The 24063-nt window shown below is 34.3% G+C and overlaps 1 protein-coding gene across 1 annotated transcript in view; it reads left to right on the forward strand.

Moving 5' to 3' along the window:
• The window catches only part of LOC118193197 (A-type potassium channel modulatory protein KCNIP1-like), a 163579-nt gene that overhangs the window by 72946 nt on the left and 66570 nt on the right, over positions 1-24063 (forward strand). Inside the window, exons 3-4 of the mRNA XM_035364248.2 lie at positions 11633-11710; positions 14582-14659. Of these exons, the coding sequence (XP_035220139.1) occupies positions 11633-11710; positions 14582-14659 (156 nt within the window). The remainder of the gene's footprint in view (positions 1-11632; positions 11711-14581; positions 14660-24063) is intronic.

Here is a 24063-nt window from a genome sequence, read left to right on the forward strand (position 1 = left end):
CTCTTCAAAGTTTATCCTCTTTAGAGATTCTTCAGAGGTAGCGCGTTCAAAAATCATTTCAACATGCTCCTTCCAAGTTAATTTTTGGTCGAAAACGGCACCCAAATACTGAAAGCTATTGGTTCTCTCTACCGGTGAACTCTGATATAAAAGGTCTAATTTCGAAAACTGGTGAGTAAGTGGAAAAACTTTTATACAAGTCTTCCCTAAATTAACTTCCATGTTTTGAGTACAGCACTAGTCTTCTAAAATATTTAGGGCCTGATTTAGAATTAACTCTGATTGTTTCTTTGTGTGACGTTTGGGATTCTCAGTCCAGAAGACCAAATCGTCCAGCTTACAGTAAGCGTTTAACACCAGTTTTCTCAATTTCAGTTACGAAAATATTTATGTGTATGCACACAGAAGACAACTGGCAACAGTTTCCGGTGAGAAGCCAAACTTTAAAACTTTTATATCGCGAAAAACAATCTTCATAACGAACTCTATAAATTCGCTAGCTAAGAAAAATCTTGAACCAACGAAATATGTTTGGGTGAACTCCAGTGTTGGAAAGCTTTAAGAGTAAAGTATTCCTACAAAGCTAGGCCATAAGCAGATTTCAGGTTAACGAAAACTGCAGAAAAGTTTGTTTTCTTATCTAGTGTATTCTTTGCTGTTTGGCTAAGTAGTGTAACGTGTTAGCCAGTTGATCTGTATTGCCTGAAACCAGCCTGTTCATTAATTAAAAATTGAAAATTCTCGACTTACCAATTTAGACTTTTTTGAATCACCCTCTCCGTAGTTTTGCATATAATACTTGAGAATGAAATTAATCTATATCTCTTTATGTCAGTGTACTATTAATCTATATCTCTTTATGTCAGTGTACAATCTTTCCTATTTTTTGGGTATCGGGATTATAATCGATTTATACCATGGTGAGGTGATACAGGCAGTATCCCACACAGTATTGAAAAATTTCAGAATAATAGGAGTTGCTTTAATGTCTAAATTCATAAGAAATTCAACATCAATTGAATCTTCACTTAGAGATTTATTCGATTTTAAATGGCTTAATGCCACGGAGAGTTCATCCATGGTGATTGCAGTATTAAATAAGGGAAGGGAATTTCGCAATTGTGAAGAACAATTATTGAAAAATCTAATATTTGCATTAACTAGTTTGTCTGCTTTCTACAGAAATCAGATTTGTAGTGTCTGTTAGAGTAATGCTTCACAAATGCATTAGCTATTCTTTTACTTGAAGAAACAGACATTTCATTCACTAAGAAGCGTTTTTTAAACAGTCTAGAATTTTCATTTTTAATTTGTCCAAGAAAATTATAGTCTTTGTAGACCGCTTAGCCGCATTTTTACTTTACCAGGGTACACTGCTGGGAAGTAGGTATACATTGCCGTCATATTATATATATATATATATATATATATATATATATATAATATGACGGCAATGTATACCTATTAATCTAATATATATATATATATAGGGTGGTTCAAAACTATATGTCAAAAATATAAGTGCATGTAGAGGGGATCTGGATAAGCACATTTCTTATAGGAATGTGTGTGCGGTATTGCCGCATTAAAGCACTATCATGTAAAGCAGTATCGATCACAGGAAACTGAAAAGACAAGTAAAGAGAAAAGAAAAAGAAATATTAACAGTTTATAATAGGTGCTCGAAAGAGCGGCCACCAATAGCGATACGAGATTCACAGCGGCGGAGCAAGGATCAGCGTAGATTAAAAAGGACGTCAGGCATGTCGAGCACATGCCCAGCAGCAACAGACAAGAAGTCAACACAATTTTTACAGAGGTGACGGGACTCTTGTACACGAGGCTTTTAATATGACCCTAAAAGAAGATATTCAAGCAGGTTTAAAATGAGGAAAACGCGGTGGCCAGGAAACTGGTCCACACCATCCTATCCAATGCAGGCCGAAGAGTAGACAACATCCAGGTGATTCTTGACGTTCCGGCTGAAGTGAGCTGGGGCTTCATCGTGCTGGAAACACATTCGTCTGCGAACAGCTGGAGGAACATTGACCAAAATTTCAGGTAAGATCTCCTGTAGGAAGATGCTGTACGTCTTCCCAATTAAACAACTAGGTATAATGTACGTTCCAACTAAGCTATTGTGCCTTCTCAAACATTCATGGAAAACCTTTCTAGGTAGGCGTGTGTTACTGTGCCATGTGTGTTATTATTAGGCCATAGATGAGGATTATGGATGCTAAATATACCCCACCGCGTAAATGTAGGTTCAGCAGTGAATAAAGCATCTGCAGAGAACGTTTAATTGCCTTGTGTGCTGTAAGTAACAAGGGGCAAAGGTGAGACGTGGAAGATAATCGTCAGGGGTCATTGCTTGCACTCTCTGTAAATGATACCAATACGTTTCATTGTCATGTAAAATCCTCAAAACAGATGCATGAATCACCCCTGTAGGCCCTACAGCTCTTGAGCTTGACGAAGGATTATCCCGTACTGTGTTTAGTATTCTTTCTTCTACTGCAGGAATTCTTCGATATCTTCCAATGCCTGTATCACTCCTGGACGTATAAAACGATCCACTCGTGCTTAACTCCCGAATGTTCTACGATCTGGCTGATTTCTATCCGGGAATCGCTCGCTGCATATCCTTTGAGCAGCTAATCCATTTCCTCGTGCAGCCCCATACATGAAATGCATGTTAGCAACTCCTTATTGGTGTAACGATGCATGCTGCTCGAAATCCCTGCGGGAAAAGAAGAATTCAACTAGCGCAGCGTTTTTATACGCCGCACTCATCAGCGCTGTCTACCGGCTCAACGCGGCATTATCGCATGTACATTCTTATACGAAATCTGCTTATTTAGTTCCTGTCTACTTGCCTTTACATTTTTGACATATAGTTTTGAACCACCCTATATATATAATGCAATTTAAATTAAATTAAACATTTAAAATCCATCCCATGTTCAGTTCGAAAGAAACCGTATGCAACAATAAAAAACCGGTATTACAAATTTATTATTGCATATTTGCAGACGGTTTGTTCTGAACTGAATAGTGAGTGGATTTTAAATGTTTTAATTTATTTTGCATTATTACCACCACTGTTGGTAGCATCATAAAGGCCCGGTGGTGCAGTGGCTAGCGCATCGCGCAGCAGCACCACAGGTCCGGAATTCGATCCCCGGGCTGGGCAAGGTCGACTTAGCCTTTCATCCCTTGACTTCCATCCTTTGGGTCCATAAAATCAGTACCAAGTTCGATTGGGGACTAAACACTGGGTGGTCCTGGGAACCAAGCTGACCACTTGTTCAGGGCATATGCTTATGCACCCCGGGGCCCACGGTCAGGAAAGCAGATTTCGGGGCGCTGCAGGCATTGGCCTGTTACGGCTGTTACGCCACTGAATTTTAGTTTTTCAGTTGGTAGTATCAGAGCACAAATGAATAAGGTTTTAATTTGATTTTTACTTTGTGTACTTATGTGTACTTTGTATATATAGTATTATGCTTACTTTATGCATATATTTAACCTTACTTTTTGACTTTGTATATAAATATATATATACATATAAATATATGTATATATATATATACATACAAAGCTTTTATCCGATATGTGAATTTTATATAGATATATATCGAAAATTATCAATAAAATTACTGTTATTTTAGCGGCTGTGACATTACCAATAGGAATGCAAATAGGCTTTAGTAAACTAATGTTTTAACACGAAATGACAATTTAACAAGGGACAAATTCCCTCCCTTGCATCCAATCGATGCTTAATTTTTTTTCCATTAGTATTTTATCAACACCAAAATGATTAAAATTCGGAACATATTTGAAAATTGTTTTCCGTCTCTTGCATTCTGCAAACTTTTATCATTCGCCTTTCAGGGTGCTTTTGATATAAAATTCTGAATCGTATTGCTGCACTAATTTTCAAATAGCGAATTCAGCAATGTTTCTAAATCATTACGGAAGCTATAATGAAGGATTTAAGTACTTGTAAATGTATACTATGCAGGGATGATTGCTAGAGATTGAAACTTTTCGTGTTGTATAAGCCTACGAATTTCACATTTTTCATTATTATTTCTGAACTTCTTTAATATAAATTTCGTGTAATGGTTAGTGTAAATCGAAGGCGGAAACAAATGTCATGAATTATTATTACGTCTGGCTTGACGAGTTTTACCTTTTTTCTGCTTTTGATACTACTATGAAAAGCAAAATAATAAATATTACCAACTGATTACAAAAAGTGTTGTGCTGTGATTGACAATGGGTTTACATGATTGCTTGCTCATTCGAATAAGTCAAAGCTCCCAAGGACTATCTGCCAAAGGGAAGGGATGCCTTCGTGAAAGATGTTCTAAGGGAAACTGGATCCCATTCACGTTATACCTACATGGGGAAACCACGAAAACCAGCCACGCATTCAGCATGTTCGCCTGGTATCGAACCCAGGATGAATTACCAACATAAAAAGGTCTTGTGCACTCTGCCACTGATGTAGCCCGTTCATACGATTGCGCACATGTAAATAGTTCTGTTTCTGAGAAGAGGGCTGTAATCTTGCACTGGAATATTTTTGAAGAATTTTCCCATTCGTGGTCAAAGCGGGGCGTGATGAATCGCTACAATGTATTAAGCGTTATGCTGTTGTCCTATTATTCTTCTTAGTTAAAAAACTACGTTGGAACGAAAAACTTAATCTATCTGTATTTGCTTACAGTAGAGAAATGCTTGGAAGATAAACAGTAACGGACGGGGAAAAGTTCGGCAGAAGACGAAACGTTTACTTAAGGGGGCAGAAAAAATTTCGATTGCATTTTTTCTCTGTATACACCCAAGGCAAGACTTGAGAACTGTTTTATTGCTGAAAACATAAGGTCTTAATAAAATATCAGCCAAAAAGAAAGAAAACTTTCTTCATAGTTTTCAAAAACTTTTATCATAATTCCAGTATTTTGTTTTTCGACAACCAAAATTAAATAATATCGAGACTGGACGTCATCTCTCTAAGATGACTATTTATATGAAGACCAAAATTATCTGGAACCATGGATGGTCGTCTTAGAAATGGTTCTTGTACTTTCATTTTATAGCATGATGCAAAAATTAACCTGTAGAGACATTAGGTTAATTGGAAGCAACAGAGATTGAAAAATTAGCAATCGCCTTCGCCGGGAATCGAACTACGGACCTCTGGAATACCGACACAGCGTGCAGAACCACTACAACACGAAGGCACTTTAAGAAGGCGGGAGAAATACCTTATATATTTCCCCTCTTAAAGGGCGACTGGGTTTTTTAGGGGACCCAATCGTCAAATCCTGGGTGAGGAGAATCCTCATCCAACACCCTTTTGTTCGGGCACCACTGTAGAGACATTAGGTTAATTGGAAGCAAGAGAGATTGAAAAATTAGCAATCGCCTTCCCCGGGAATCGAACCACGGACCTCTGGAATACCGGCAAAACAGGGATGTTATTTTGAAGTTAATGAAAAGAGACGGTTAGAAATTAGAAGTAGATGAATTGTTCTGAGCATAGAGCAGTGCTGAGAACAATTGCAATATTCCCTGGCAAGCCACAGAAAAGCAAACATTGCTTGCTGCATCTATGACGAGGATACTAGAGATAAGCTGGAAAAGTTAATTGGTCAGACCAAAATCTTCTCTTTGCTTCTGAAGGCAATCTTGCAAACTTCCAGCTGCTCCGCAGAATTATAAACATTAAGTCAACTCTGTTTATCTTAAATTTTAAGTGCCTGCTTCATCCGGGAGACATTTTTAGCCTTAACTGCTTCCTGTTGATGGCTGTGGATATAAATAAGAGCTTTACATATTTTCCATTTTGATTTGTAAACTTAAATTCTTATTTCTCCGTGACATATCCTTTTTTATTATTATTTTGTCATTTAAATAGAATGCCGGGTGTAAAATCATATCAGGTTTAATTTAATGTATATTAGCGGAAAAGTACACTTGAGTATGTTTCGAGTTATTCCAGGCTCAGTTCGTGACTACAGTAATGGGATGAATATTGCGAAACAAATCACGTAAATTTTGCTTCGTCTGCATTATGTTTGTATTAGTGTATTAAACACGCTACATTCTACAAAACAATACCTTTTTTTATCCTCTGTATGTTAGTAGCATTTCTAATTTTCCTTTTATGATTTTTCTCCCACAGCTTGGCTTAGAGTTTGAAGCATAAGGCTTGGCTTCCAGCCCTTCTCAGAGTTCGACAGGTTTTTATCTTTAAGGTTAATCATATGTCGTTTTAAATTACAAGAAATGCGAGTCCTCTCATTTGACCATTTAAAAATAACTGAAAGGTTATTCAGCCCTAATTAATTTAGTAATATGTTTATATTACCAAAATATTTGAAATATTGGGAGAATCAGTAGTGTATATATTAAATGAATGGAATACTGTAAAGATTTTGAAAAACCGGAATTCATCAGATGGCCAAGAAAAGGCAAAACTTAAGAAATAGGTTTTTCAAGACTTAAATAATTAATTCAGCGTTATCACAGAACAGCGAAAGTACACTATATGAATATTATTTGGTCTAATTACGATGCAATAATAACAAATTTTAAATAATGTAACATAAAAACATTACTTGGGACAGAGGCAAAAGCATATGAATGCGATACAATGAGCAAAATGAGCAAATGAAGTGGGAAAATCGGTACCTGTCAACTGGTTTGATATAGGATTGCCATAAAACTTCGATTTTTAGAAAAGCGCATTAGTGAAATACAGTGGATGGACAAAAATATGGAAACACCTTGTGAAATGCATGTTTGAAAAGAAAGATTGATTTTAATGAAATATGTAGGTGGCGCTGGCGTTTTTGACTACTGACGCCACCTGTACAACTTCGTAAATGTGCTAAACAGTTCAGTTGTTGTCGGAGTACTGTTATGTGAGGTTTTCATTGCATTACGTCAGAGTTAACAGACTTCGAACGTGGGCAAACTGTTGGAGCACGTATGTTAGGTGCTTCCGTAAGCAAGGTAGACGAGGTGTTTAGTGTTTCAAGAGGTACTGTATCGAAGATTTATTCCGCATATTTGAAAAGCGGAAAAACATCATCTGCTAAATCACAGCACGGACGAAAGTGTGTCCTGAGTGATCGTTACAGACGATCATTAAGGGCAATTGTGACGAAAAATAAGAAGACCACAGTTGCAAAAGTTACTGCTGAAATGAATGTTGTGTTACCGAACCCTGTGAGTACCAAAACAATTAGAAGGGAGCTTCATAAACAGGGAATTGCTGGCCGTGCTGCAACTGAGAAGCCACTCATCAGGGATGCTAATGCCCGTAACAGGAAAAGGTTGTGTTTAAGTCATAAAAGCCTGGACTATAGAGCAGTGGAAGCGAGTAATATGGTCTGACGAGTCTTCTTTCACATTGTTTCGCACTTCTGGCCGATTTTACGTCTGGAGAACGCCATCTCAAGCCTATAATACAGACTGTTGTTGCCAAGAGTGAAACATGGCGGGGGTTCTGTTATGGTTTGGGCAGCCATATCGTAGTTCTCTGCTAGCCCCATGATAACTGTGTCAGGGCACATGACTGCCAAGACTCATGTGAACATTTTGGCCGATCAAGTTCATCCCATGGTACAAACTTTGTTCCCCGATGATAATGGTGTCTTCCAAGACGACAAAGCCCCTGTTCACACAGCTCACATTGTCCAGGAGTGGTTTTCGGAGCAAGAGGATGAGTTGTCCCATCTCCCCTGGCCACCACAGTCACCAGACCTGAATATTATCGAACCTTTGTGGTCTACATTGGAACGGAAAGTGCGTTCTCTTTATCCACCGCCAACATCGTTATCTGAAGTTGCTACCGTTTTGCAGGAAGAATGGTATAATATTCCCTTGGCAAACATACAGGAACTGTATTTATCCATTCCGAGAAGACTGCAAGCTGTTTTAGGATGCCAACGGGTTTCCTACACCATATTAAGCAAAGAAACATGTTTTTTTAAAGGTGTTTCCATATTTTTGTCCAACCCCTGTATATATATAACGAAAAGTACTCCTGCATACATATTTTCAAAATTAGCACAAAAATAAATATTCAAGAAGCATTGGTTTTTAAGACTTTGATTAAAAATAACAAAATGAAGAATATGTATATTTATAAAATTGCCTTTTATGTATGATTAACTTTTATCTTCTTAAATTTTAGAAACAATTTAAGAATTTAATATACTTAATATATCATCTTGAAGGTTAACAACCAAATGGAAAATTTTAGTCTCAGATTTTGGCAAGTTTTTCATTCAAAATTAATTATACTTTCATACTAAAATAAAATAATTTTTCAGTGCAGCTTTTCTGAATGATTTCGAAATTATCTAGGGCAATGATTGCTTAATCAGTACTGTCACTTGTAAATTACGTGATTTTGAGAAGAAGTTGACTTATTTTGGACTATTATGTAATTAACTTCGGTTACTATATTATTCCATTCAAATATACTTTACACATAATTTAGAACTATTTCTCCAAATATTTATTCAGTGCCCTCCTTTATTCTATTAAATAAGAAACATGAAAATTTAATTTTATGCCATTTGTAAACAATCATACTACTTTCCTTTTCAAGAGTTTTTTTAAGGCAAATTCAGTTAAAAGACTTCAACTATGTAACTTTTAAATTACTATGAAATATGCTGAGTGCATTGGCAATTAATGATCTTTTGGTTGTTCAGAGATATGAGAATATTTTTAGAAATTTATAAGAGAAATACGCCAAAATAAAGTGTAAATTTAAGGGAGAGGGCATTAGGCTGGGATACAATTGAAACTGGCTGACGAAAAATTAGATAAATCTTAGCTTAATAAAGTTCACCGGCGGCTTAACACTAAAGTCTCTAAACACTGATAACTCGATTCAAATTCAGGGTAACGGCTGTCTGCGTGCTTGTTTTCGGGGTTTTACCCATATGTAACGCGAATGCGACTACAGGGGGGGGGGAAGAAAAATTATAATTTAGTGCTCAAATTCAGCTGGACCCTACCTCCGCTACTTCTTGGCTTTTAAATGAAACTGAATTCCCAGCCGAAGTCACAAATAAAATGAGTACTGGTATACTATTTAATTATATAACTATTTGCCACTAATTCGAATTGTTAAGTGCCCACCAGCGGCCGAGCGGTAAAATCGCTGAACACTGGTAGTTCGGTCGGAGGTTCTAATCCTGTGAACGGGCTGGCTGCATGGGCGTTTTCGTGGTTTTCCCTATGTGTAACGTGTATACGAGCCAGTTTCCCTTAGAACGTCCTCCACGAAGGCATCCCTCCTCTTAGGCAGATAGCCCTCGGGGCTTTGCCATAATCACACACACACTCGAATTATTAAGTAGTTTTTTATTTGTCCCTTTAAATTTGGTTCAGTTTCAACTATTATTTTTTTATTTTATTTATTTATTCATCTTTCTTGACAGCCTTCCACAGGCTTCGGCACTGCAAATTTTAAAAATTAAGCCCTGTATATACTCTTTCAATACATTTCACTGTATTTTTCTTTCTTTTTTTATAAACAAATTATTAAAGCTCCATATTTCTTCTGTAATAACCCCTTACTGCAAAGGGAAAACAAAATCGGACATGAACTTTTCCTTTTATTATTCAAAATACGGAATTCAGTTCTCCACATATGAATATTCCAATTTTCATAAATTTTTATTAATTATTGCGATAATTAAAATAGAGGAAATACACTTTACAAATAATCTTTACAAAAACGCTAATATAAATTTAATTGAAAATTTTCTTAATTCACAATATAGACATGAATAAAATTTCTGCTGATAATTAATATCTGCGGAAACTTCCTAATAGACAAACGAAAAATGTTTCATTTAATTTTTATGCCTGTTCATATTTAGCACAGTGTGTTTCATGGTAATTCTTTCTGTTCATACTCATCCAGAATTAAACTCAAAATATCTGTCTTTTATATTTCAAATGATAGTATAAATCTAATTTTATTCGTAAACGGCCGAAATTTTAAATGTATTTCTTCTTTGGAAAAACTCTAAATAATTATTTCACGTCGTCTTTTTTTTTAAAAATGTTTGTATTAAAGTAAAAGAATACCTTTCTCTTAAAATATCAGAAGGATTTCAATTAAAATGAGGAATATTAATTACTAGATTAAAATTCCACAGCACTCACCATTGACGAAGTGTTAAAAAACTACAAGAGTAGCATAAAGCACAATTTCATTCGAATGAAATTATTTTCAACGCAAATTTTAAAACTAGGGCTAAACTTTAAGCATAACTAACTGCAAACCTGCTAGTATAATTTTTGCAGAAGTTAATATTTTGATACAATTTGATACTTATCCTCGATATACGACAGGGGGATATAAGCATGTAATTTCAGGAAAAGTTGGATTATGTTTAAAAAAATGAGTTAACTCTTTATGTAAATTTAATATGTAGCTTAACTCATCTATTTAAGGCAGTAAAAAGGCAAATTTACTGTCTCTAAGTTTTGTAGTTTAATCTCTGGTTTTAATTGGGTTTGTTCGCTCATCTAAAACTAGATGTTCAACAGCGTACATCTTTCTCCTCATATCTGCTGCAATTTCAGTTTCCTCAGTTTACTGCAGCTTAAAATGTTTTGAAAACTACTGAAGGAATGGCTCAAATGTGATCAGACCCGTATTATAAGTAACATAGCAGCTTACACATACCCATTTTTGGTTTCAACAGCATCCTATGCAATAAGCCCAAAGCGATTCAAATCTATGTTTCATCACTTACTGTAGTGCTTTTAAATGTACTTTACTTTAGCGTTTTAATATAACAATATAATGTAATGATACCTTGAACATGTTGTAGAAAGCGTGCACAGAAGATCTTTCATTGCTTTATCGTCTCTTGAGGATAAGACTGAAACACCAGAATCGCTCCTTTTATACCGACAAAAGAAAAAGAATACCGAAAATACTAATATATACCTTACAGCATATTTATTCATTCAATTCCAATTAAACATTATGCCTATTCAGGCACCCACGAACATCGCATTTATTAAGTGTTAACTGCAGTTTCATGTAATCGCGATGTTCGGGCATATTCCCCGAGGATAGAGTGGCACTATTAGTTATAACAGATAGAACAAGTATTTAATTGCATGTAGGAATGTAGTTAGCAAAGCAAAATTTCTATATAAAATCTAAATAAATAAGTATCGCCATAAATTATTCTAATGTATTTTTCGAAATAGTTTTCTACATACAGATATGGATTCTTTAACATTCCTTTCCACGATAGAAATAAATCTTACAAAGAAACGTTGTAGAGACATTAGGATTTTTTTTTAGCAGGAGAGATGAAAAAAGAACAATGCCCTCGCCGGGACTCGAACCGAATTCGCGTCGAGCGTGCTGACCACTACACTACGAAGGCATGCTAAGAAGACGGGAGAAATACCTTATAACGTGACCTTTAATTCTTGCATGCAGTACCTTGACTATGTGCTAGTATTTCATATATGTATTTTGAAGTGTAATTCCTTGCACTTGTAAATGTTTATAGTCTTTTTGTTGGAAATTAAAGGCTAAATTTGTTTTCTCTCCATACAGATACGGCCTTGAATGGTACTAAACCGGAAGAACAAGAAGTGCCGGAGGTAAAAAACATACGCTACTGGGCAAATAAAAGTGAGTTTTTTTTTTTTTAATTTATATTATCAAAATGCTATGCACATTATTAAGAATGCACTTTTTTTAAGCCAAATGGGAGTTGGCACAGAAGGTCTATTAATTTCGGTTTGGCATTTTGCGTTGGTTCACTATAAACGGCGAATCACTTTTTAAATTGTTGCCACCAAATGTTAGAGCACTGTATTATGTTTAAAAAAATTAAATAATGAAGAATCTGTATAAATGTATGTATGTTTCTCGCATTGTGATAAGACAAGCTCTCGTGAGAGCCATCAAAATTTTAGAGCCATCAAATGTTGAATAATATACGCCTCCACCCGAATATGGGCGTCTGCAAGCCGAAATTTGGAATGTGATTTATTTCCAAATTTGAAAAATATCATATTTTGTAAAGCATTTATGAGTTTTTGACTAATAACCTCAATGATTTCAAAGCGCGAAATGGCAACACTGTACGGAAAAAAAAACATTTTTATCTTCAGCGCGCGAGACTGTGTATCGGAAATTCTAAAGATATGATGTTTTAAATATTTTGTGATATTTCTGTTGAGTTGAATTTTATGGTTTAAGTGCGAAGAACATGATATTTAATAAATAAAGGTAACACGCAAAACGTTAAAAAAAAAAAGGCCTCTTTGGGCGTAATGTAAAATCTGAAAGCTTTGAAATTTTTCTTTAATTTATTATTTTTTTAAAATTTTTTAAACTTTATATGTTATGACGAATTGTTACTTCCTGAATTCATTTCTCAACGGCTTATTTCTAAGGTTTTAAAAGTCTTTTTCTCTTCCATGTGGTTTTGTATTAATCAATAAAAACCCGCTGTTTTACCTGACATATTAGTTTAAGCATCTTAAAACGTGGAAGTTTAAACGTCTTGTATATGTGATCCGCTTCTTATCAAATAAAGCTGCAATAATTTGATGCTGTTCTTTTTTCTAATTGCTAAATACAATTTAAGTAATAAAAAAATCTCTTTGATGTTAAATAAACTGTAAGAAAAACCCGTAACGTTATCAATTTTTTATATATATAATTTGTAAGAGGCTTCAAAGTAAAGCGTATGCTGAAATGAAGCTAGTTAATAGTGCAACATTTTAGCCTAACGTTTAATGTGTAAATGATATTGAATATGGTTGACTATTATTAACAGAAATTCTTTGACGTTAAATCTTTTAAAAAGAAAACTTACTGTTTAAGGTTTTCAATATAGTCGCTACGAAATAGTAGAATCCGGGTTTTGTTACCTGATAAAATAGAAATGCAAAGAGAGAAAAATTTTAATTTCGTGGTCACGAAATTCCACGATGTTTACGAAATTTCAGATCATGTTTCAGTGAGACCAAATCCGATCAAAATCATAAGTTAGGTAATTTCTTGTTTTTAGATAAGCCGAATCTGAACTAAAAAAAATTATGTTGCTAAAATGAATGCTTTTGTTACCATGAAAATATGAAACTTTAGACATATAGAAATATTTTTTTCTAAACATGTTAAGAATATTTTATACAAAAGTGTATAAAGTTTTCCATAAGTTTGTATAAAAAATTTATATTCTTTAGAGACAAGTGAATCGTAAGTAAATTCATCAATACTCAGTTCAGTAGTTGGTTTGATTATGTACAGCTAGAAAAATTTCTTCTGATATAAATCTCCGTATAAAAGAATAAATATTTTATAAACCTCCGCGGAATTTAAGAGATATTCGAAACATCACTCAATCAGATTACTTGTTTGAAAATAATTTAAATCTGTTCTGGAGGGTTATAGTGGTAAAGTCATAATTTTATAAATTTTTTAATTTGCTATTTATCAGATACGATTTTAGTAAATTCAAAAGTTAAATGGAAGCTTCTAACATTCTATTAATTTGACTTCGAGATATACTTTAACAATAAATGATATCTACGCTAGTAAATGGACGATACTTATTAAAATATTTTAGAGGTATTAATAACGCTTTCTGTGTTTTGAATAATTACTGGCCTGGCCGTCAGCGGTGCATTTTATCTCACACTGATAATTAGAGAATTATTAAACAGTCTTCAATTTTATATGAACTTAATTCTTAGAATTTAAAGTAATTAGAATTTAATGTAAAGACCTTGTAATGAGTGCTATAGTTTAAGGTTTAATGAGCTAACATAGCTTAAAATTCACATTTCATTCAACTTCATGACACAAATGAAAATTCATATAGGCATATATGTTTAAAGCAATTGGTTTTAAATTATTACAGTTTAAATCATTATGCTACGGATAATAACCTGATTTTAAGAATTACAAAAAAGTATTTGAACGAAATTAGTAGGTAGGTTTTGAATATAACTTAGACCTACTTTGTAATTGCTGTAATCAATTCATTAGAAAATTAACAAAGAAGTGTACGAATAAAAAGAGAGTTATAACGGGTAAGCATTGATAATAAAATAAGTATTAGCTCCAAATTATTTGAAATAATTTACTACTATAGACTGCCGTGCATTGCTACGAGCCTTCTCCACCCGCTGATTAAAAATTTTGCCGTACGTTCGTTCTATGTTTTTCTCTCACCTAGTGTCACGCTGACGATTGCTTTCCTCGTAACCATATGATTCTCATTGTTGTGTCACTAATATTATCAATCGTTATCGTAATTGCAATTGATCAAAGTGTACAGCCTAAGTTTCACTTTTACTCTGACTAAATAAAGGAAGATTATACGTAACAGTTTCTTTTAATGTAAATGGCTGGATGGTTTTAATCTCAAGTTATATTTTAAATTACTTCTCTTTAGATTATTACTATTATTATTATTTTGAATTTTAACTTTTAGTGATTTTGAAAGTAACGTAAAACATTTTACATGATTTCCTTTTTTTCCCCCAGTCAGTCACGTTTTTAAAAAAGTTCGACATCCAAAGAAGAGAAGAAGGAGCAGCTTCGGTTCCCTCTTTTCTTCCATTGGTAAGTATCTTCACTGAAGTACTGAAAAAATGCAAATGCATAAGTGCAAATTTTTATGATGTTTATTTCTAAATGTAATTTTCAGTTATACATCTTGGTCTAAATGGAAAAGAAAAGTTCCAGTACATTAAGCTATATATTAGAGAAAAATAAAAGCAAATTATTGAAGTCTTCATACTTTGGTATATAAAAAAGAGTAATTATATTTTTGCAGTACAATGTATGTATAGTGTCTAGAAAGTTTGGTGAATGATCTTATACCTTATAATGTTCCAACCTAAGAATTTACAGCTAAATGTGTGGAACCTTATAAAAACTGGTAAGCGAATAATAGCTTAGTTCAGAAAGATAGAAACCTAAACGTACGAAGGGTTAATTACCCTTTATTATTCAAAATAAATTTAACAGTTGACTTCTTCTTGGAGTTTATAGCAAAGCCTCCTCTTGGGCTTGAACTCAGGAATACTAAGAAATAAAACTTAACTAAAAGGATATAGTCGAAGCAATCAATATTCTACAAGTGTTGGCCCCTTAACGCTAAATAAACGGCGAAGCTATTAAGGGCCTAAAGTACGGAAGAGCGTAGAAATACCTTTAGAGAGAGTATAGCCAAAAGGGGAACGCGCGCTGGTCAGAATCTCTGGCTCTCTAACGAAGTCAGTAGAACTTCAAAGTTAAATATTTTCTCCTTTTGCATTTAACCGCGATACTTTCTCCCATTTGCATTTAACCGCGATTCTGAAACCACGTTCTAGCAGGAAATTGTAAGCTGAAATTAGGAGAGATAGGATAGTGGCTTTAACTAAAAATAACTGTTGGCAACTTAGGATAAACTTCACAACCTTAATAGAAACATAGGTCAGGTACCCGCACATTATGCAGAGACTTGTCGAGGAGCGCCACGTGGCTGTGAGGGTATACCCGCTGAGGGCAGTCGAACGTAGTCAGTGTGAGAAATAAAGGGATAATGCGCAGGAGCAAAGAGTAAATACCAAGCATTTTAAAAATTAGGGTGGAACGGCAGTAGAGAATGTGTTTATGACTGGTACGAAAGATTTCGTGGCGAGAATGAAAGGACTTAGGAGAGATGTGCTTGAGTTGGTTGTCAAGAAGCAGAATCTTAAGTATGGTAGAGACAGTGCGACGGATGCTGGAACCAGATGCTGGCAATTGATTCTACAGTTGACGCAAGAGAACGTGTACGCTAGTAAGCACACATAAAGCACCATCATCCACAATCATTTAGGTAAGCGGGAGATCTATTCCTGGTATTCGCTTTACAAGTTGAAGAACGGGCTGATCATGAAGCAAAACGAATGGAAACTTCTGGAGATTATATTACTATGTGTGACCCAAATTCCTCTTTTCTACTACCCATCTGTCTACCATCAAGGGATGAGACCTGGTACTATCCGTTCAATCCAAAATCCATGGAGCTATCGATTGAATATAGTTAGTTCTCCATCTTTCTCTCTATCCAAAGAAGTTGCCTGCTAAAATCAAAACTTATGATATTTTGATTGCCTTCTTCGATAACAATGACAATTTTCCTGAGAAATTCGTTCTTGCGGGACAAATCCTGAAAGCCGCATTTTACGAGGAAGTTTTGACACAGTTGCTGTGTCGCATTTGTTGTTTTCGACCAGTGTTGCCCTGGTCAGAATAATAGGTTTTGCTATATGATAACGCATCTGCGTATGTCCGATCTGTGTGCTCCAATTCTTAGCTCAACGCGAAATGCCTGTTCATCATCTACTTTACGCCCCTGAGTGATATTTTGTTTCGATTATTTAATGATTTTGTTCACCTAACGTTTTAGACATTCCTCTTAATTTGCAATTAAAATGACAGAATATTGTACTTAGAATGTTATAATGTTTAATACTTGAATATTCATATAAATTTAAGTATTTTAAAATGTGAAAAAATTACATGTACAGGCTTACATGAAATGCAGATAGTACGTTCATCTAGGTACTTAAAATTTATCTTAGGATAAATTATTACATCAACTCAGATTATTAACTTTGTTGTTTCCATAATGCAGCATTCGCCAATGTATTTGTAACAGGTGTAAATGCATTCAATTTTATAAATTTTCTGACGACAAGATTTTGATAATTTTTCGGTTATGTTCCAGAACATTAAGTCTTCGGATGTTTTTCAATAGATATGATATGCCAGAGCATGAATGAAATAAATTTTATCATATATATGTTAAGAGAAAACATGGCTTTAACATTAGCAAAGATGTAAAACGTTATTGAGCTAGAAGGGAAATTAAGGAATAATTTGGGAAAATAACGGGAATATTTTGAATGTACCTATAAGACAAAATCAAACTTTCACATAACATTGCATTGGTATCAAAAGACTAAATTCTGAAAGCATGCTAATTAACGCATTAAAGAAGATTGATGTATCCTAACAGCTCCGTGGAATATCAATTAAATTAAAACTAGCACGCCATAAATGTAACCGATGCACTACATACAAGTCGCAAAGCAAATTTTAGTTAGCCTAAAAACGCACCATTCAAATCGTAAGAAGAATTTATGTATTCAGAATTTTGCACGTAGTGAGATTCTTTTTTACTCTGAAGTGGCCTTATGCCATTTCATAGTTAAAGAATGCCAAAATGGCGGATCATACAGTATCGGTTGTAGTGCTGAAATTCTCTTTTCCAAGAGCTAAAGTGTTAAGAATGAGTAGTATACTTATGGCATTTCCATTCATGGAAATCTGCAAACGGTCCAGACATGTAATGGTGATTCACCGAACTTTCGCTGGCTATCATGAATGTAATGGCCAACAGGAGAGGTACATCGCATAAAATCGCATACGTAAAGCTTTAAAATATTACCAAAATGTGCATTGCCAAAACTTTTAAAGTATACATTTTCTTATTATATACTCATTGCATTGTCTTCCTGTAATTACGGATTAATTTAAATTTGCCAGTTAATTATTTAAAATAATTATATATGTAAATTAGTACTATAACAAAACGTTTAGGAAAATTGCTTTCAAGAGTTGACTAAATATAATAAAACAGAGTTGCGTTTGTATCCCGGATATATTTTTTCGGCGCTACTGTCTATCGTTTTTTGGTGCTGTCGCTCGTGGGCGTCACATAGTTTGATTTTTCTGAAGGTTAGTATGCGGGGAGGACGGTATCTGCTTACCAGTGGTAAATTTCAAGCTCTTTCCCATATTGCTACCTGTACCGTTCTTTCATATTTCACTGCAAGCTAAATATAACAAAACGTCTTTGAGATAACTGTATTCGTCGAGCGTTTTTCTTCGAATATGGTAGCCGAAGCTTTCTCGTATCCAACTACTAACGCATCTTTGCGGATTACCGACTTCGATGGTCCTAACGATATTGAAATTGGAGGGCAGAATAGTGAAGTCAGCTAGCACGTATAGATAAATTATGTGATACTAAAGTGTGCATGAAAGTGTGAAGTAGATCTCATGGGGATATTTTGCCATTATTTTCACAGAAGTGATGAAATTATTTCTTTACTTTAAAGCAGGCATGCCGTAGGACGCCTACTTTATTTTCACACCGATAATTTGGACAATGGCGTTTTTACATCTCAGGTTTTAGTTGTTACATCCTTTTCCACCATAAAAATGTATTTGGCCATCAAACAATTTTCACATTTCCGTTAGCGATGTTTTCAACGTAAATCTACAGATAGCAAGATACACTTTTATTTGACTACAGTTTTTATTTTCAAGGGAATTATTACATATTTTCAGAATGAGTGTCTGATAAAGAAAATGCATAAGCCCATTTGGGTTACATATTATCTACAATTTTTTGAGTTCGTATTAAGTATTTTCTAGGACAGTCATTATCATGCATACTATGCATTTCTATGACAATCATAATACTCATGCAGCAGTTACATGGCAAAGCAACCTCCACTCATGTTTTTCTCAGAATGATTCGCAAGTAAAATATTTATTTTTATTTAGGTAAATCAAGGAATAAGTGGTTACAACAGCTGAGCATTGGTAGTTCGAACCCCAGAGAAGAGACTGGCTGCTTGGGAGGGGGGGGGGTTGGAGTTTTACTCCATGTGACTCAGAGACAGTTTCCTTAAAAATAGTGCAAGAGGCAGATGTCATTAGTGAGCTTTTCACAGTTAAATGATCCAGGCCTAGATTAGGACAAAAATAATTCTTGTCCAGACTTTCTTATCTTATCTAATCATTATTTCCTACCTTGTTCATTTGCGGTTTTGCAGCTGAGGCTGGTGGTTCGGTAAAACCATCGAAACTAGTCCTGTGAAAATTTTGTAAGTATAACGCTGATTTTTGTTGTTTGACTTCTGAATTAGCATGTTTAGTTTTTTAAGACCCTCATTTTTCAAAGAAATCTTCCAGATTTTTTTAGGGTATAAAAGGAATTGTTTGAAAAGAAATTTATATGTTATTTTTTTGGCTGCATACTAATTTCTTTATTCTATATTAGTTTTAAATTTTTACCTTGAAATCTTGCCTAAAATCAAACGGCGAACCCTAGGTGTGCCAGACCGGGCTCACCGATAATCTAGGACAACTGAGAGTCTGTATTCTTTGTTTCTCCGCATCTCATCGGTCAGTTCATTGACAACAATGCTCGTTTCAGCACTCTTTTCGAAGCTCTATTCAACCAGTGTGCCACTTTGGGCACACCCACAGAATTAAAACGATAAGTGCTATCTTGACAAAATTTTTCTTGTGTACTCCTCTAGGCCTAATTAGACTGCCTACCTTTTTTTTAAATCAAAACTCCGACTTTAAAAGGTAGCGTGCCGGAAAGGGTTACAGGTACGCTCTATTTAGCAGAATACATTATTCTAATAAGTATCTTGTCTTTCTACTGCATAATAAATGAGGAAATATTGAAATGAGAGCAAGCAAATAAAAAATATATGTTAATACGATACTTTTATATGATCAGAAAGCCAAAGGAAGCTCTAATGAAATAACGCATTAAATATGCACAAAACCTCAGTTATTTGTTTTAATATTACCCCAGCCGGGCGAAGCGCATAAAGGCATTATATCTGATGTTTTCAGCCAGCTGAAAATTACTGGTAGAACTCAAGCTAATGCAACGGCACTTAACACAACGCCTACGGTCAAATGGCTGGAACATGCTGTATTTCTGCAGTTTTTATCTTTGTCCAAAGGTGGTAACAGAAATAACAAGACGAGATTAAAATAAAGTTAAAATTTTAATTTAATTTTTACTCATTCGGAGATTACTTAACCCAATATAAATTGCAAATCAAACTCCGCACTCTTTCTGAAAGTAAATATCAACAACACGCTATTTAGTTTCACTAAGCTAAACAGAGTTTTGTATAACTAACAGATCACATCCTTACTGATATGAAATTAGATACAATTTTCGAAATATTCAGCATTAAACAAATTGAATACAATATCAAATACATAAAATTCAAACTTTTGCCGAGAGAGTAAGTGGGTGTGAAAGCTAACTTTCCCAAGTTTGAACTTTTTCCATTTTTTTTAAGCACATTAAGCCTGATTTATAACTTCTAAAAGAGTGAACTGGAAGCGAGAGAATCAAAGGAAAGAAATAAACAAAACTGGCTAGGTAGCGTAAAACCTCATGTTCTAATAAAAGGCACAACCAACAAGTTAATTAAGAATAAAATTCTACTGAATGGGTGTCGTGCAGACAAAATGTACGAAATGCATTTAGCCAAAATTATGCTTTTGATGATCACTGATTAGAAATGTACTCTTATTAGAGGAATCGGAGGAAAATAATTAATTTGTCAACTTTTAAGAATTTTGCTTGAGTATAAAACAATACATGAATTTCATAAGTGAAAACAATAATTCTTTGAAAGCATATTTTTCTATTTGAAGCATTTGTGTAATGCAAAAAATGCTTTTTCTTTGATACCATTATCTGTTTTACGCAGTCTCCGAGTAAAGTTTCAGTTTAAAACTGCAACAAATCTGTAAAGACATTTCTCTTTTAGATGTAAAGACAAAATAAACTGAGCTGTTTCCTGAAAGTAGTTTGAAATGTACGTTTTTAAAATATCATTCATCAGAATTCAGTTGAGCTGTCAAGATAGCTTGGTTGAAGAGGAAAGAAAAGCAATGAATCTAAGCTCCTTTTAAACAAACTTTTCTCTTCAGCGAGTAACATGTGACATGCTTCGTCTTTAAGCATTAGGTGGAGAAAAAGGCACTATGTGGCTAGTTTACAGATTAATGGATATAAATGGGCTTGAGCATACGCAAATATAATAACAATTGTAAGAAAACGTTATGTTGGGAACTTTCGCAGAATTTAAAATAAAATGCCAGTTGGCATGCAATTTAAAAATTTTGACAATACTTGTTCAGTTTCTTACATATCAACTCAATTGGTAAGTTTTCTGAGTGTTAGTATTTTATCCGTGATATAAATAGAGAGAGCTACTGTAATCAGTCTTTAAATAAAAGATTAGATTATTAGATATGAAGAAGCTCTTGAGAGCTATTTATCTGTAAAGCGGAATGACTTCGTGGAAGACTTTCTAAGGAAAACTGGTTCGTTTTCACGTCACACATTGTTCCGAACCCGAGTCTAATTACCAATATAAAATGGGACATATCTAAGACATATATGCACAAATTTGCAGATGTGTACTTTAGTTTTTTCTATAACAACTATTATTTTATTGAAGTTTTTAATAAGTTATATCTTTTTAGCCGGAACATTTTTTTAGAATTTTTCAAATGAAATTCTTAAAGCTAGTTTTTTGAAAAAAATCCCATCAATAAAGTTTTCCAAATTTCATAGCAATCAATCGAAAAGCAATTCATACCAATAAAGTTTCCTAATTTTTAAGAAGGTGGTAGTATACGAAAACTTCATAAATATAATTTCTTCCTCATACACCCACATGCAAATCTATAAAGTCAAAAATCTGGTAATTCAATTAATGTTATTTCATTCTTGACTGAGTCTTCTGGTTTAGTGTTAGTTAAAATTAGTTGAGTGGATGAAATATATCCCCACTACACTTCACTTGCAATGCTTAACTGTATGTAAAAATGTAGTTTAATATTAGAAGAATACTGCGGATTTGAATCCTAAAGAAAAATGTTTCATTTAATTCGCTCATAAAGAAAACTAATCCTTATCAAGAATAATCCTTATCAAGTACCTTATCAAGACGATAAGGGAATAGAGCTATAATGCATTTTCTTGCTCCTTTCAGCATGCCTTCATGGTGTAATGATAGCACACTCAACGATTATTCGAGAAGTCTATGTTCGAGTTCCGGCGAGAGGATTGCACATTTTTTACATCTCATGCTTCAAAATAACCAAATGACTTCTCCAAGAGTCAAAGAGCTTCTTTTAAGAAATAAAAAATAGTCTGAGATTTCGTAATTGAGATACTATACATATAATGCACATTTGGTATTTTTCTAGGAATGTGTTTCTGGCTATGCCGCAAGAGGCCTGAGATTGATATTCCAGGCAATAAAAGGTGCGCCGCAGCGAATAAGTTTGCTTTTATTTGGTCTCCCATCAGTGTTATGAAATATTGTGCACAAGAGGTGATTGGAGTGAAAATACAAAGATTGCTTAAGAACTTATATATTCACTAAGAAAATTGTGAGATTAAAAAATGCATAGTTAGAAGTACTAATAAACCTCACAGTATCAAAGGAATTTAATTTCCTGTGGCTTGTTAATCTAAATCTAAGTTTCAGAATTTTTAATTAGTGCTATATTTCTTCACCGTTTTGTATTTTTGCGAGGTATTTTGAGCACAGTACTACTAATTTACAGCAAGATCTTTCCAAATCTATTATATCTAGCTCTTAAAAGCATACTGCTGTAATATACAAGACAGAGAAACAGGAAACGTTTTTACCACTGCAGATAAGCAACATATGTTAATTCATGGTGTTTGCAAAGAACAACGGAATGTATATTGATAAACGTGTTCTACTAAAGATTTCGTTTTAAATACTGTCATATACCTAATGCAAAAGTCTAGCTACTCTCAGTGACGGTTTATCTTTATAGTACATATAACACGTACTAAGGGCAGTAATTGTTGGACATCGGGCTTTTGCGTTTTCATGTTCAATATAGAACATAACTATTTTTAAAGAAAATCATTTTAAAATAAAATTTAGATGCTGATTTAAAAAAAGCTCTCTGTCGTGAAAAGAGATGAGAGATAAAAACGGTATCACCATGTACACTCTGTTAGCGTTTGGTTTTTGCAGATAGAAATGGAGATGAAAGAATTTCTCATCTTAGTATTATGAAGCAGGCCAAAAAGTATATCCACTAAAGTGAGGCTCTCTTGTGTTTGTCTTCTTGACTACTGAATTAGTTATAATAAGTATGTGCATTCAGAGTGCACATTGTTTCTTTTTCAATGTATTGTTTTCTTTCCGCTGGCAATAAATTTTCATTGTTTGAGTTAGAAAAAAGGAAAAGGTGATTTTGTAAAAAAACAACTGCGTTTTTATATTCATATGAGGTCCATATGCAGAGTAGATGGTCTGAAAACAAAGTAATTCTACAAACCCGACGACTGCTTAAACCGACATTGGTAACGCTATTAAATATGTACAAGTATTCATCTCTCCGATATTCCTAGCTTTACTCAACTATTTTGTAAGGTATTTCTCCCGTCTTTCTAGCGTGCCTTCGTGGTGCAGTGGTTCTACACGCTGGGCCGGTATTCCAGAGGTCCGTGGTTCGATTCCCGCCGAAGGCGGTTGATAAAATACCGAATGTGTTATCAGGTTCAATGTTCCGTCTTACTTTCTTCGGGAACATGCAAGGACCTGACTCGGAACAGAGAGCTTACTAAAGCTATGTTCAATAACTGTGGGAAGTAGACAGGATACACAAGAAGAGTATACAAAACCCTTTATTTTTCTCTATTTACAATAACTTCCGCACTTCGGAATACAAAGACCCACTACTTGTGGTCTAAACATAAAAATATAAAAATAAAACTAAACTCTAATTTAACTTTAAAATAATAAACGTGGAAAATTGGCCTTATATTAACAGGAAACCGAATGTAGTACAGAGAACTGTGAACACTACAATACGTTTAAAGTTATCAAGAGGGTTAAACCTCTAGCCTGGAAGGCAACCAGCAACTGAGTAAAACTTCTAAGGTAAGCGGCCTGCTTCGACTAACTGCTTCCTCTCTCTCGCTTGGCAAAAAGCCACAACTTAAGTACTTGGCGTTCGCCAGACAAACTTTGCATAAATACGTTAACGCTTATAATTCTGGCCGGAAGTAGAAAATAAGAAGTGATAGTAAAGATTTAAAATAAAATAAACGTTATTAAAACTTAAGATCCTTGCATACTTCCCGCCAGAGTTAATTAGTT

This window comes from Stegodyphus dumicola, chromosome X2 (assembly GCF_044657685.1).
Source record: "Stegodyphus dumicola isolate Sdum_Otavi_A_Nest chromosome X2, ASM4465768v1".
Classification (NCBI taxonomy): Eukaryota; Metazoa; Arthropoda; class Arachnida; order Araneae; family Eresidae; genus Stegodyphus; species Stegodyphus dumicola.